We start from the raw sequence: 12,500 nt of genomic DNA, 5'->3' as shown, positions 1-12,500 counted from the left end.
ACCCTAACCCTAACCCTAACACTGCAGTCCAGATCTTTCACCCATAGAAAACATTTGTCGCATCATAAAGATGAAAATGTGACAAAGGTAATGTGACCTGAGACAGTTGAATATTGTATTAGACAAGAATGGGACAACATTCCTATTATTAAACATGAGCAACTTGTCTCCTCAGTCCCCAGACGTTTGCAGACATACAAAGAAGACGGGATGCCACACAGGGGGAAACATAGCCTTGTCCCAACTGTTTTGAGATGTGGAAGGACGCTCATATCAGGTAACATGGAGGGGAGTGACATCTGCTCCACACAGACTCTCCACTGGTGTCCCACAGGGCTCAGTACTTGGTCCTCTTCTTTTCTCCCTGTATACTCACTCTCTTGGTGAAGTTATTTCCTCACATGGGTTCTCTTCCCACTGCTATGCTGATGATACACAACTTATCTTCTCTTTGGATGACTGCTCATCAGTTAAAGCTCAATCCTAGCAAAACTGAACTGCTGATCATCAGGTGATTCATCCCCAGGTCATGATCTTAGTATATCCTTGCACAACGATCTGATCTCCTCTTCAGCCACAGCTCACAACCTTGGGGTAACCATGGACACTCAACTGTCCTTTCCCTCTCATGTTGCTAATGTGACTCGCTCATGTCGGTTTCTTCTCTACAACATTAGAAGGATTCGGCCATTTTCCCCACACAGACTGCTCAGGTACTTGTTCAGTCTCTTGTCATTTCTAGACTGGATTACTGTAACACACTGCTGGCAGGTTTACATATGAACGCAATCCGTCCTCTATAAATGATCCAAAATGCAGCTGCCCGGCTTGTTCATAACCTGCCTAAGTTCTCCACACCACCCCCCCCGCTGCTGCGATCCCTCCACTGGCTTCCGGTAGCTGCACGCATCCGATTCAAAACACTGATGCTGGCCTACAAAGCCAAAAACAGACCATCTCCCGCTTACCTCAAAGCCCTCATCATTCCTCGCACTGCACCCCGCAACCTCCGATCTACCAGCACTGCCCCACAGGTCCCACCATCTCTCAGGGTAAGAGGTAAGTATACTACAAGACTCTTCGCTGTTCTGGCACCGAGGTGATGTTTAAACATTTCACATGTCATCTATGTTGTATTCGGGAATGAAATATTGACCTTTGAAACTTCCACATCATTGCATTCTGTTTTTATTCACAATTTGTACAGCGTCCCAACTTTTTTTTGGAATCGGGTTTGTAGTTAGTTGGTTGGTTTAGTTTCTATTTTATATACTCGTTACTTTCTGCAGTGTCGTTAGATGAGTGCTGTGAAATCCCTATTAAGGTGTTACGCTATCAGCTTAAGTGCATGGGGTCTCTAGGCTTCTAGTCCACGTGGTTGAATAATTTCCTGTGTGGTTGCTAAGGTGTTTTGGAAGGTGGGGGGTGCAGGGGTGCCGTGGGAGTTTCTAGGTGTTTGGTAGGCAGCTATAATTAACAGATTGCTAGTCAATACTAATTGGTGTTTAGTGTCTGTCTATATTGGGGAATGGGGGGTAGCTGCATACATCCGATTCAAAACACTGATGCTGGCCAACAAATCCAAAAATGGACCAGCTCCCTCTTACCTCAAAGCCCTCATCACTCCTCACACTGCACCCCACACCCTCCAATCTACCAGCACTGGTCCCACCATCTCTCAGGGTAAGAGGCAAGTTTACTACAAGACTCTTCTCTGTTCTGGCACCGAGGTGGTGGAATGAACTTCCCCTAGAGGTCCGGACAGCCGAGTCACTGGCTATTTTCAAGCGGCGATTGAAGACCTACTTATTCAGGAAACACTTCAACTAGCACTTCTTTCCTTAACTTTTGCATTAAAAAAAAAAAAAAACCTTTGACACTTTTTCATTGTAACTTTGAACAAATGTTTTAAACTCATGGTATCTTAAGTATGTAACCTAGTGAACAGCATTAATGTATTCAATGTTAGAGATTTAAGCACTTATGTACGTCGCTCTGGATAAGGGGTCTGTCACATGCTGTGAATGTAAATGTAATGGTGAAGGTTGTTATGGTGAAGGTTGTTATGGTGAAGGTTGTTATGGTGATCCAGGCGATTGATAGGATGTTGAATGAAATATTTCACGGTATTCACCATGTACACCATGTGGTTCTGTGGTATCAGAGCTGTTGTCTGGTGTGTTCAGTGTTAAGTGTATCCCATTTGGCTGCCACATCTTCAGGACAGAGGAGTTTACGCCTCGACAAACGTTTTGTTTTTCATCTTATTAACATTCTGCTCAAGAAATCTTCATATTTTAACTCTTTTGACTCCCTTCTGATTTAGATTATTCATTTACATTCACCTCACTTAGCCGTATGTCACGTAACGTCACTTTTTCAAATGGATGGTGACGCAAATTCCCTGAATTATTTCGCACCCGATGTCCTCTGATACAAGAGAGGGGTGTCTGTTCGAAGCCCCTTCCAGGACTGTCCAGACGGGGCAGTGTTGTCAAGCTTTAACTATAATCAGCTCTTATGTTGGCTGCCCAATAATTCTACACGAAAGTGCCATGGCTCCTTTTGTACGAGGTCTCTGCAGTCAACTTCTGTTAATCCTTGCTATAAATAAAATAAAATAAAGGTTGAGAACTGATTATTAAATTTGGAGAATAAATATTTTATTTAAAAAAAAAAAAAAAGGAAGGCACTGAAAGATAAACACAATCTTGGGCAGAACGCTGATCTTTACCGTATTAATTCTTCCACCCAGTGAGAGAGGGACGTGGTTCAAACGATCAAAATCTTGTTGTAGGAGTTCAAAGCTTTTATTAAAATAGAAATACATTCTGTACAAGGAATAATACAAAACATTCCAGGGTGTGTGGGGCTTACAAACTGTGTGTAAAAGGTACAAAATGTGTAGTGAATTAATAAGAAAAAAATAATAATGACAATTATGGTGTGTGTGTGTGTGTGTGTGTGTGTGTGTGTGTGTGTGTGTGTGTGCGGGATGTCCGTTCCTGAAGGCAACACACTAACCATTGTGTTTAAAGCTCAGGACTGATCCCACATGTGTGTGTGTGTTCTGTATTAAACACCCCTCAGTCATTGAGGTTCTCGTCTTCCTCCACTTCGTCCTCGTCCTCTCCGTCACTCTGTGTGTGTGCGTGTGTGTTGTCTGCGTCTCGGCCGAGTGCGTTAGTGTGTGTAGTGTCTCCATGGTTGATTCTTACTCCGACGGCGTCCTGCAGAGCGTCCAGACTGCGAGCGCTCACGTATACACTCACGTTCACTGAGGGATGTAAACGTCTCAGCTCCTCCAGCTTCATCCATGCCTGTAACAGAAAACGGTACATGTGACCTTTGACCTGAAGAAAAACTGTGTGTCCTTCTGCATGTTATCCGTCTCACAGTCAGGAGCTACAGCCTCCTTCACCTCCATGTTCCATTTGGGTATGAAACTACAAAAAGTGGACAGGTTCATGGACATGGACATATTCTTTAACATATAAAAAAGAAACAGGACAAAGTTCTTTCATTAGACTGACTGAGACATTTAGAAGTATAGTTATTGTAGTGTGTGTTAGTGTGGGTTCAGCACTGTGGTGTGTGTTAGTGTGGGTTCAGCACTGTGGTGTGTGTGTTAGTGTGGGTTCAGCACTGTGGTGTGTGTTAGTGTGGGTTCAGCACTGTGGTGTGTGTGTTAGTGTGGGTTCAGTACTGTGGTGTGTGTGTTAGTGTGGGTTCAGCACTGTGGTGTGTGTGTTAGTGTGGGTTCAGTACTGTGGTGTGTGTGTTAGTGTGGGTTCAGCACTGTGGTGTGTGTGTTAGTGTGGGTTCAGTACTGTGGTGTGTGTGTTAGTGTGGGTTCAGCACTGTGGTGTGTGTGTTAGTGTGGGTTCAGCACTGTGGTGTGTGTTAGTGTGGGTTCAGCACTGTGGTGTGTGTGTTAGTGTGGGTTCAGCACTGTGGTGTGTGTGTTAGTGTGGGTTCAGCACTGTGGTGTGTGTGTTAGTGTGGGTTCAGTACTGTGGTGTGTGTGTTAGTGTGGGTTCAGTACTGTGGTGTGTGTTAGTGTGGGTTCAGCACTGTGGTGTGTGTGTTAGTGTGGGTTCAGCACTGTGGTGTGTGTGTTAGTGTGGGTTCAGCACTGTGGTGTGTGTGTTAGTGTGGGTTCAGCACTGTGGTGTGTGTGTTAGTGTGGGTTCAGCACTGTGGTGTGTGTGTTAGTGTGGGTTCAGCACTGTGTTGTGTGTGTTAGTGTGGGTTCAGCACTGTGTTGTGTGTGTTAGTGTGGGTTCAGCACTGTGGTGTGTGTGTTAGTGTGGGTTCAGCACTGTGGTGTGTGTGTTAGTGTGGGTTCAGCACTGTGGTGTGTGTGTTAGTGTGGGTTCAGCACTGTGGTGTGTGTGTTAGTGTGGGTTCAGCACTGTGGTGTGTGTGTTAGTGTGGGTTCAGCACTGTGGTGTGTGTGTTAGTGTGGGTTCAGTACTGTAGTGTGTGTGTGTTAGTGTGGGTTCAGCACTGTGTTGTGTGTGTGTTAGTGTGGGTTCAGCACTGTGTTGTGTGTGTGTTAGTGTGGGTTCAGCACTGTGGTGTGTGTGTTAGTGTGGGTTCAGCACTGTGGTGTGTGTGTTAGTGTGGGTTCAGCACTGTGGTGTGTGTGTTAGTGTGGGTTCAGCACTGTGGTGTGTGTGTTAGTGTGGGTTTAGTACTGTGGTGTGTGTGTTAGTGTGGGTTCAGCACTGTGGTGTGTGTGTTAGTGTGGGTTTAGTACTGTAGTGTGTGTGTGTTAGTGTGGGTTCAGCACTGTGGTGTGTGTTAGTGTGGGTTCAGCACTGTGGTGTGTGTGTTAGTGTGGGTTCAGCACTGTGGTGTGTGTGTTAGTGTGGGTTCAGTACTGTGGTGTGTGTGTTAGTGTGGGTTCAGCACTGTGGTGTGTGTGTTAGTGTGGGTTCAGCACTGTGGTGTGTGTGTTAGTGAGGGTTCAGCACTGTGGTGTGTGTGTTAGTGTGGGTTCAGTACTGTGGTGTGTGTGTTAGTGTGGGTTCAGTACTGTGGTGTGTGTTAGTGTGGGTTCAGCACTGTGGTGTGTGTTAGTGTGGGTTCAGCACTGTGGTGTGTGTGTTAGTGTGGGTTCAGCACTGTGGTGTGTGTGTTAGTGTGGGTTCAGCACTGTGTTGTGTGTTAGTGTGGGTTCAGCACTGTGGTGTGTGTGTTAGTGTGGGTTCAGCACTGTGGTGTGTGTGTTAGTGTGGGTTCAGCACTGTGGTGTGTGTGTTAGTGTGGGTTCAGCACTGTGTTGTGTGTGTTAGTGTGGGTTCAGCACTGTGGTGTGTGTGTTAGTGTGGGTTCAGCACTGTGGTGTGTGTGTTAGTGTGGGTTCAGTACTGTAGTGTGTGTGTGTTAGTGTGGGTTCAGCACTGTAGTGTGTGTGTGTTAGTGTGGGTTCAGCACTGTGGTGTGTGTGTTAGTGTGGGTTCAGCACTGTGGTGTGTGTGTTAGTGTGGGTTCAGCACTGTGTTGTGTGTGTTAGTGTGGGTTCAGCACTGTGTTGTGTGTGTGTTAGTGTGGGTTCAGCACTGTGGTGTGTGTGTTAGAGTGGGTTCAGCACTGTGGTGTGTGTGTTAGTGTGGGTTCAGCACTGTGGTGTGTGTTAGTGTGGGTTCAGTACTGTAGTGTGTGTGTGTTAGTGTGGGTTCAGCACTGTGTTGTGTGTGTGTTAGTGTGGGTTCAGTACTGTGGTGTGTGTTAGTGTGGGTTCAGTACTGTAGTGTGTGTGTGTTAGTGTGGGTTCAGCACTGTGTTGTGTGTGTGTTAGTGTGGGTTCAGCCCTGTGGTGTGTGTGTTAGTGTGGGTTCAGCACTGTGGTGTGTGTGTTAGTTTGGGTTCAGCACTGTGGTGTGTGTGTTAGTGTGGGTTCAGTACTGTAGTGTGTGTGTGTTAGTGTGGGTTCAGCACTGTGGTGTGTGTGTTAGTGTGGGTTCAGCACTGTGGTGTGTGTGTTAGTGTGGGTTCAGCACTGTGGTGTGTGTGTTAGTGTGGGTTCAGCACTGTGTTGTGTGTGTTAGTGTGGGTTCAGCACTGTGGTGTGTGTGTTAGTGTGGGTTCAGCACTGTGGTGTGTGTGTTAGTGTGGGTTCAGCACTTTGGTGTGTGTGTTAGTGTGGGTTCAGCACTGTGGTGTGTGTGTGTTAGTGTGGGTTCAGCACTGTGGTGTGTGTGTTAGTGTGGGTTCAGCACTGTGTTGTGTGTGTGTTAGTGTGGGTTCAGCACTGTGGTGTGTGTGTTAGTGTGGGTTCAGCACTGTGGTGTGTGTGTTAGTGTGGGTTCAGTACTGTAGTGTGTGTGTGTTAGTGTGGGTTCAGCACTGTGGTGTGTGTGTGTTAGTGTGGGTTCAGCACTGTGGTGTGTGTGTTAGTGTGGGTTCAGCACTGTGGTGTGTGTGTTAGTGTGGGTTCAGCACTGTGGTGTGTGTGTTAGTGTGGGTTCAGCACTGTGGTGTGTGTGTTAGTGTGGGTTCAGCACTGTGGTGTGTGTGTTAGTGTGGGTTCAGCACTGTGGTGTGTGTGTTAGTGTGGGTTCAGCACTGTGGTGTGTGTGTTAGTGTGGGTTCAGCACTGTGGTGTGTGTGTTAGTGTGGGTTCAGCACTGTGGTGTGTGTGTTAGTGTGGGTTCAGTACTGTAGTGTGTGTGTGTGTTAGTGTGGGTTCAGTACTGTAGTGTGTGTGTGTGTTAGTGTGGGTTCAGCACTGTGGTGTGTGTGTTAGTGTGGGTTCAGCACTGTGGTGTGTGTGTTAGTGTGGGTTCAGCACTGTGGTGTGTGTTAGTGTGGGTTCAGCACTGTGGTGTGTGTGTTAGTGTGGGTTCAGCACTGTGGTGTGTGTGTTAGTGTGGGTTCAGCACTGTGGTGTGTGTGTTAGTGAGGGTTCAGCACTGTAGTGTGTGTGTGTTAGTGTGGGTTCAGCACTGTGGTGTGTGTGTTAGTGTGGGTTCAGCACTGTGGTGTGTGTTAGTGTGGGTTCAGCACTGTGGTGTGTGTGTTAGTGTGGGTTCAGTACTGTGGTGTGTGTGTTAGTGTGGGTTCAGCACTGTGGTGTGTGTGTTAGTGTGGGTTCAGTACTGTGCTGTGTGTGTTAGTGTGGGTTCAGCACTGTGGTGTGTGTGTTAGTGTGGGTTCAGTACTGTGGTGTGTGTGTTAGTGTGGGTTCAGCACTGTGGTGTGTGTGTTAGTGTGGGTTCAGCACTGTGGTGTGTGTTAGTGTGGGTTCAGCACTGTGGTGTGTGTGTTAGTGTGGGTTCAGCACTGTGGTGTGTGTGTTAGTGTGGGTTCAGCACTGTGGTGTGTGTGTTAGTGAGGGTTCAGCACTGTGGTGTGTGTGTTAGTGTGGGTTCAGAACTGTGGTGTGTGTGTTAGTGTGGGTTCAGTACTGTGGTGTGTGTTAGTGTGGGTTCAGCACTGTGGTGTGTGTGTTAGTGTGGGTTCAGCACTGTGTTGTGTGTTAGTGTGGGTTCAGCACTGTGGTGTGTGTGTTAGTGTGGGTTCAGCACTGTGGTGTGTGTGTTAGTGTGGGTTCAGCACTGTGGTGTGTGTGTTAGTGTGGGTTCAGCACTGTGGTGTGTGTGTTAGTGTGGGTTCAGCACTGTGGTGTGTGTGTTAGTGTGGGTTCAGCACTGTGTTGTGTGTGTTAGTGTGGGTTCAGCACTGTGGTGTGTGTGTTAGTGTGGGTTCAGCACTGTGGTGTGTGTGTTAGTGTGGGTTCAGTACTGTAGTGTGTGTGTTAGAGTGGGTTCAGCACTGTGGTGTGTGTGTTAGTGTGGGTTCAGCACTGTGGTGTGTGTGTTAGTGTGGGTTCAGCACTGTGGTGTGTGTGTTAGAGTGGGTTCAGCACTGTGGTGTGTGTGTTAGTGTGGGTTCAGCACTGTGGTGTGTGTTAGTGTGGGTTCAGTACTGTAATGTGTGTGTGTTAGTGTGGGTTCAGCACTGTGGTGTGTGTGTGTTAGTTTGGGTTCAGCACTGTGGTGTGTGTGTTAGTGTGGGTTCAGTACTGTAGTGTGTGTGTGTTAGTGTGGGTTCAGCACTGTGGTGTGTGTTAGTGTGGGTTCAGCACTGTGGTGTGTGTGTTAGTGTGGGTTCAGCACTGTGGTATGTGTTAGTGTGGGTTCAGCACTGTGGTGTGTGTGTTAGTGTGGGTTCAGCACTGTGGTGTGTGTGTTAGTGTGGGTTCAGCACTGTGTTGTGTGTGTTAGTGTGGGTCCAGTACTGTAGTGTGTGTGTGTTAGTGTGGGTTCAGTACTGTAGTGTGTGTGTGTTAGTGTGGGTTCAGCACTGTGGTGTGTGTGTTAGTGTGGGTTCAGTACTGTGGTGTGTGTGTGTTAGTGTGGGTTCAGCACTGTGGTGTGTGTGTTAGTGTGGGTTCAGTACTGTGGTGTGTGTGTTAGTGTGGGTTCAGCACTGTGTTGTGTGTGTGTTAGTGTGGGTTCAGCACTGTGGTGTGTGTGTTAGTGTGGGTTCAGCACTGTGGTGTGTGTGTTAGTGTGGGTTCAGTACTGTAGTGTGTGTGTGTTAGTGTGGGTTCAGCACTGTGTTGTGTGTGTGTTAGTGTGGGTTCAGCACTGTGTTGTGTGTGTGTTAGTGTGGGTTCAGCACTGTGGTGTGTGTGTTAGTGTGGGTTCAGCACTGTGGTGTGTGTGTTAGTGTGGGTTCAGCACTGTGGTGTGTGTGTTAGTGTGGGTTCAGCACTGTGGTGTGTGTGTTAGTGTGGGTTTAGTACTGTGGTGTGTGTGTTAGTGTGGGTTCAGCACTGTGGTGTGTGTGTTAGTGTGGGTTTAGTACTGTAGTGTGTGTGTGTTAGTGTGGGTTCAGCACTGTGGTGTGTGTTAGTGTGGGTTCAGCACTGTGGTGTGTGTGTTAGTGTGGGTTCAGCACTGTGGTGTGTGTGTTAGTGTGGGTTCAGTACTGTGGTGTGTGTGTTAGTGTGGGTTCAGCACTGTGGTGTGTGTGTTAGTGTGGGTTCAGCACTGTGGTGTGTGTGTTAGTGAGGGTTCAGCACTGTGGTGTGTGTGTTAGTGTGGGTTCAGTACTGTGGTGTGTGTGTTAGTGTGGGTTCAGTACTGTGGTGTGTGTTAGTGTGGGTTCAGCACTGTGGTGTGTGTTAGTGTGGGTTCAGCACTGTGGTGTGTGTGTTAGTGTGGGTTCAGCACTGTGGTGTGTGTGTTAGTGTGGGATCAGCACTGTGTTGTGTGTTAGTGTGGGTTCAGCACTGTGGTGTGTGTGTTAGTGTGGGTTCAGCACTGTGGTGTGTGTGTTAGTGTGGGTTCAGCACTGCGGTGTGTGTGTTAGTGTGGGTTCAGCACTGTGTTGTGTGTGTTAGTGTGGGTTCAGCACTGTGGTGTGTGTGTTAGTGTGGGTTCAGCACTGTGGTGTGTGTGTTAGTGTGGGTTCAGTACTGTAGTGTGTGTGTGTTAGTGTGGGTTCAGCACTGTAGTGTGTGTGTGTTAGTGTGGGTTCAGCACTGTGGTGTGTGTGTTAGTGTGGGTTCAGCACTGTGGTGTGTGTGTTAGTGTGGGTTCAGCACTGTGTTGTGTGTGTTAGTGTGGGTTCAGCACTGTGTTGTGTGTGTGTTAGTGTGGGTTCAGCACTGTGGTGTGTGTGTTAGTGTGGGTTCAGCACTGTGGTGTGTGTGTTAGAGTGGGTTCAGCACTGTGGTGTGTGTGTTAGTGTGGGTTCAGCACTGTGGTGTGTGTTAGTGTGGGTTCAGTACTGTAGTGTGTGTGTGTTAGTGTGGGTTCAGCACTGTGTTGTGTGTGTGTTAGTGTGGGTTCAGTACTGTGGTGTGTGTTAGTGTGGGTTCAGTACTGTAGTGTGTGTGTGTGTTAGTGTGGGTTCAGCACTGTGTTGTGTGTGTGTTAGTGTGGGTTCAGCCCTGTGGTGTGTGTGTTAGTGTGGGTTCAGCACTGTGGTGTGTGTGTTAGTTTGGGTTCAGCACTGTGGTGTGTGTGTTAGTGTGGGTTCAGTACTGTAGTGTGTGTGTGTTAGTGTGGGTTCAGCACTGTGGTGTGTGTGTTAGTGTGGGTTCAGCACTGTGGTGTGTGTGTTAGTGTGGGTTCAGCACTGTGGTGTGTGTGTTAGTGTGGGGTTCAGCACTGTGTTGTGTGTGTTAGTGTGGGTTCAGCACTGTGGTGTGTGTGTTAGTGTGGGTTCAGCACTGTGGTGTGTGTGTTAGTGTGGGTTCAGCACTTTGGTGTGTGTGTTAGTGTGGGTTCAGCACTGTGGTGTGTGTGTGTTAGTGTGGGTTCAGCACTGTGTTGTGTGTGTGTTAGTGTGGGTTCAGCACTGTGGTGTGTGTGTTAGTGTGGGTTCAGCACTGTGGTGTGTGTGTGTTAGTGTGGGTTCAGCACTGTGGTGTGTGTGTTAGTGTGGGTTCAGCACTGTGGTGTGTGTGTTAGTGTGGGTTCAGCACTGTGGTGTGTGTGTTAGTGTGGGTTCAGCACTGTGGTGTGTGTGTTAGTGTGGGTTCAGCACTGTGGTGTGTGTGTTAGTGTGGGTTCAGCACTGTGGTGTGTGTGTTAGTGTGGGTTCAGTACTGTAGTGTGTGTGTGTGTTAGTGTGGGTTCAGTACTGTAGTGTGTGTGTGTGTTAGTGTGGGTACAGCACTGTGGTGTGTGTGTTAAGTGTGGGTTCAGCACTGTGGTGTGTGTGTTAGTGTGGGTTCAGCACTGTGGTGTGTGTTAGTGTGGGTTCAGCACTGTGGTGTGTGTGTTAGTGTGGGTTCAGCACTGTGGTGTGTGTGTTAGTGTGGGTTCAGCACTGTGGTGTGTGTGTTAGTGAGGGTTCAGCACTGTAGTGTGTGTGTGTTAGTGTGGGTTCAGCACTGTGGTGTGTGTGTTAGTGTGGGTTCAGCACTGTGGTGTGTGTTAGTGTGGGTTCAGCACTGTGGTGTGTGTGTTAGTGTGGGTTCAGCACTGTGGTGTGTGTGTTAGTGTGGGTTCAGCACTGTAGTGTGTGTGTGTTAGTGTGGGTTCAGCACTGTGGTGTGTGTGTTAGTGTGGGTTCAGCACTGTGGTGTGTGTGTTAGTGTGGGTTCAGCACTGTGGTGTGTGTTAGTGTGGGTTCAGTACTGTAGTGTGTGTGTGTTAGTGTGGGTTCAGCACTGTGGTGTGTGTGTTAGTGTGGGTTCAGCACTGTGGTGTGTGTTAGTGTGGGTTCAGTACTGTAGTGTGTGTGTGTTAGTGTGGGTTCAGCACTGTGGTGTGTGTGTTAGTGTGGGTTCAGCACTGTGGTGTGTGTGTTAGTGTGGGTTCAGCACTGTGGTGTGTGTGTTAGTGTGGGTTCAGCACTGTAGTGTGTGTGTGTTAGTGTGGGTTCAGCACTGTGGTGTGTGTGTTAGTGTGGGTTCAGCACTGTGGTGTGTGTGTTAGTGTGGGTTCAGCACTGTGGTGTGTGTGTTAGTGTGGGTTCAGCACAGTGGTGTGTGTTAGTGTGGGTTCAGTACTGTAGTGTGTGTGTGTTAGTGTGGGTTCAGCACTGTGGTGTGTGTGTTAGTGTGGGTTCAGCACTGTGGTGTGTGTGTTAGTGTGGGTTCAGCACTGTAGTGTGTGTGTGTTAGTGTGGGTTCAGCACTGTGGTGTGTGTGTTAGTGTGGGTTCAGCACTGTGGTGTGTGTGTTAGTGTGGGTTCAGCACTGTGGTGTGTGTGTTAGTGTGGGTTCAGCACTGTGGTGTGTGTGTTAGTGTGGGTTCAGCACTGTGGTGTGTGTGTTAGTGTGGGTTCAGTACTGTAGTGTGTGTGTGTTAGTGTGGGTTCAGCACTGTGGTGTGTGTGTTAGTGTGGGTTCAGCACTGTGGTGTGTGTTGACTGACCTTCTGGTAGCTGCCGTGTTGACAGTGATGCTCGATGATGAAGCCGAAGACGTCTCCTACCCTCACTGCAGGGTCCAGATCACACTCCTCTAACAAACACTCACACGCTGAGAGAGCTGCTGCAGGGTCCTGTTCATACAGCCTACACACACACACACACACACACACACACACACACATGCAGACACACATGCAGACACACATGCAGACACACATGCAGACACACATGCAGACACACATGCAGACACACATGCAGACACACATGCAGACACACATGCAGACACACATGCAGACACACACACATTTTTGATTAAAAGTGTTCATGTGTTTCCTCTGTGTGTGTGTGTGTGTGTGTATGTGTGTGTGTTACCTGCGCGCCTGTATGAATCTCTTGATGAGTGTGAGATGGTGTGTGAGTTGTGTGAGTTGCTCGTCGGTCTCATCTCCATGGCGACTCTTTGCTTTGGACAGACACTTATAGGCTTCATTGAGAGCACCATAAGCCTTCTCATAGTCCTGATAATCATCAATCTCTACCTGCACACACACACACACACACACACACACACACACACACACACACACACACACACACACACACACACACACGGTCACTCCAGTCATATCTGAAGAAAGTGCACTTCTATCACTCTG

At 48.2% G+C, this 12,500-nt stretch overlaps 1 protein-coding gene across 1 annotated transcript in view; it reads right to left on the bottom strand.

The window, feature by feature from the left end:
* Positions 1-2,786: 2,786 nt before the first annotated feature.
* LOC125140829 (intraflagellar transport protein 140 homolog) overlaps positions 2,787-12,500 on the bottom strand; it is a 12,174-nt gene continuing 2,460 nt past the window's right edge. Inside the window, exons 5-7 of the mRNA XM_047810915.1 lie at positions 12,217-12,383; positions 11,847-11,988; positions 2,787-3,320 (exon numbers count right to left, since the gene is read on the bottom strand). Of these exons, the coding sequence (XP_047666871.1) occupies positions 3,087-3,320; positions 11,847-11,988; positions 12,217-12,383 (543 nt within the window). The 3' untranslated portion in view covers positions 2,787-3,086. The remainder of the gene's footprint in view (positions 3,321-11,846; positions 11,989-12,216; positions 12,384-12,500) is intronic.

Source organism: Tachysurus fulvidraco, chromosome 3 (genome assembly GCF_022655615.1).
Source record: "Tachysurus fulvidraco isolate hzauxx_2018 chromosome 3, HZAU_PFXX_2.0, whole genome shotgun sequence".
Taxonomy (NCBI): Eukaryota; Metazoa; Chordata; class Actinopteri; order Siluriformes; family Bagridae; genus Tachysurus; species Tachysurus fulvidraco.
This window is presented reverse-complemented; position numbering and strand designations above follow the sequence as displayed.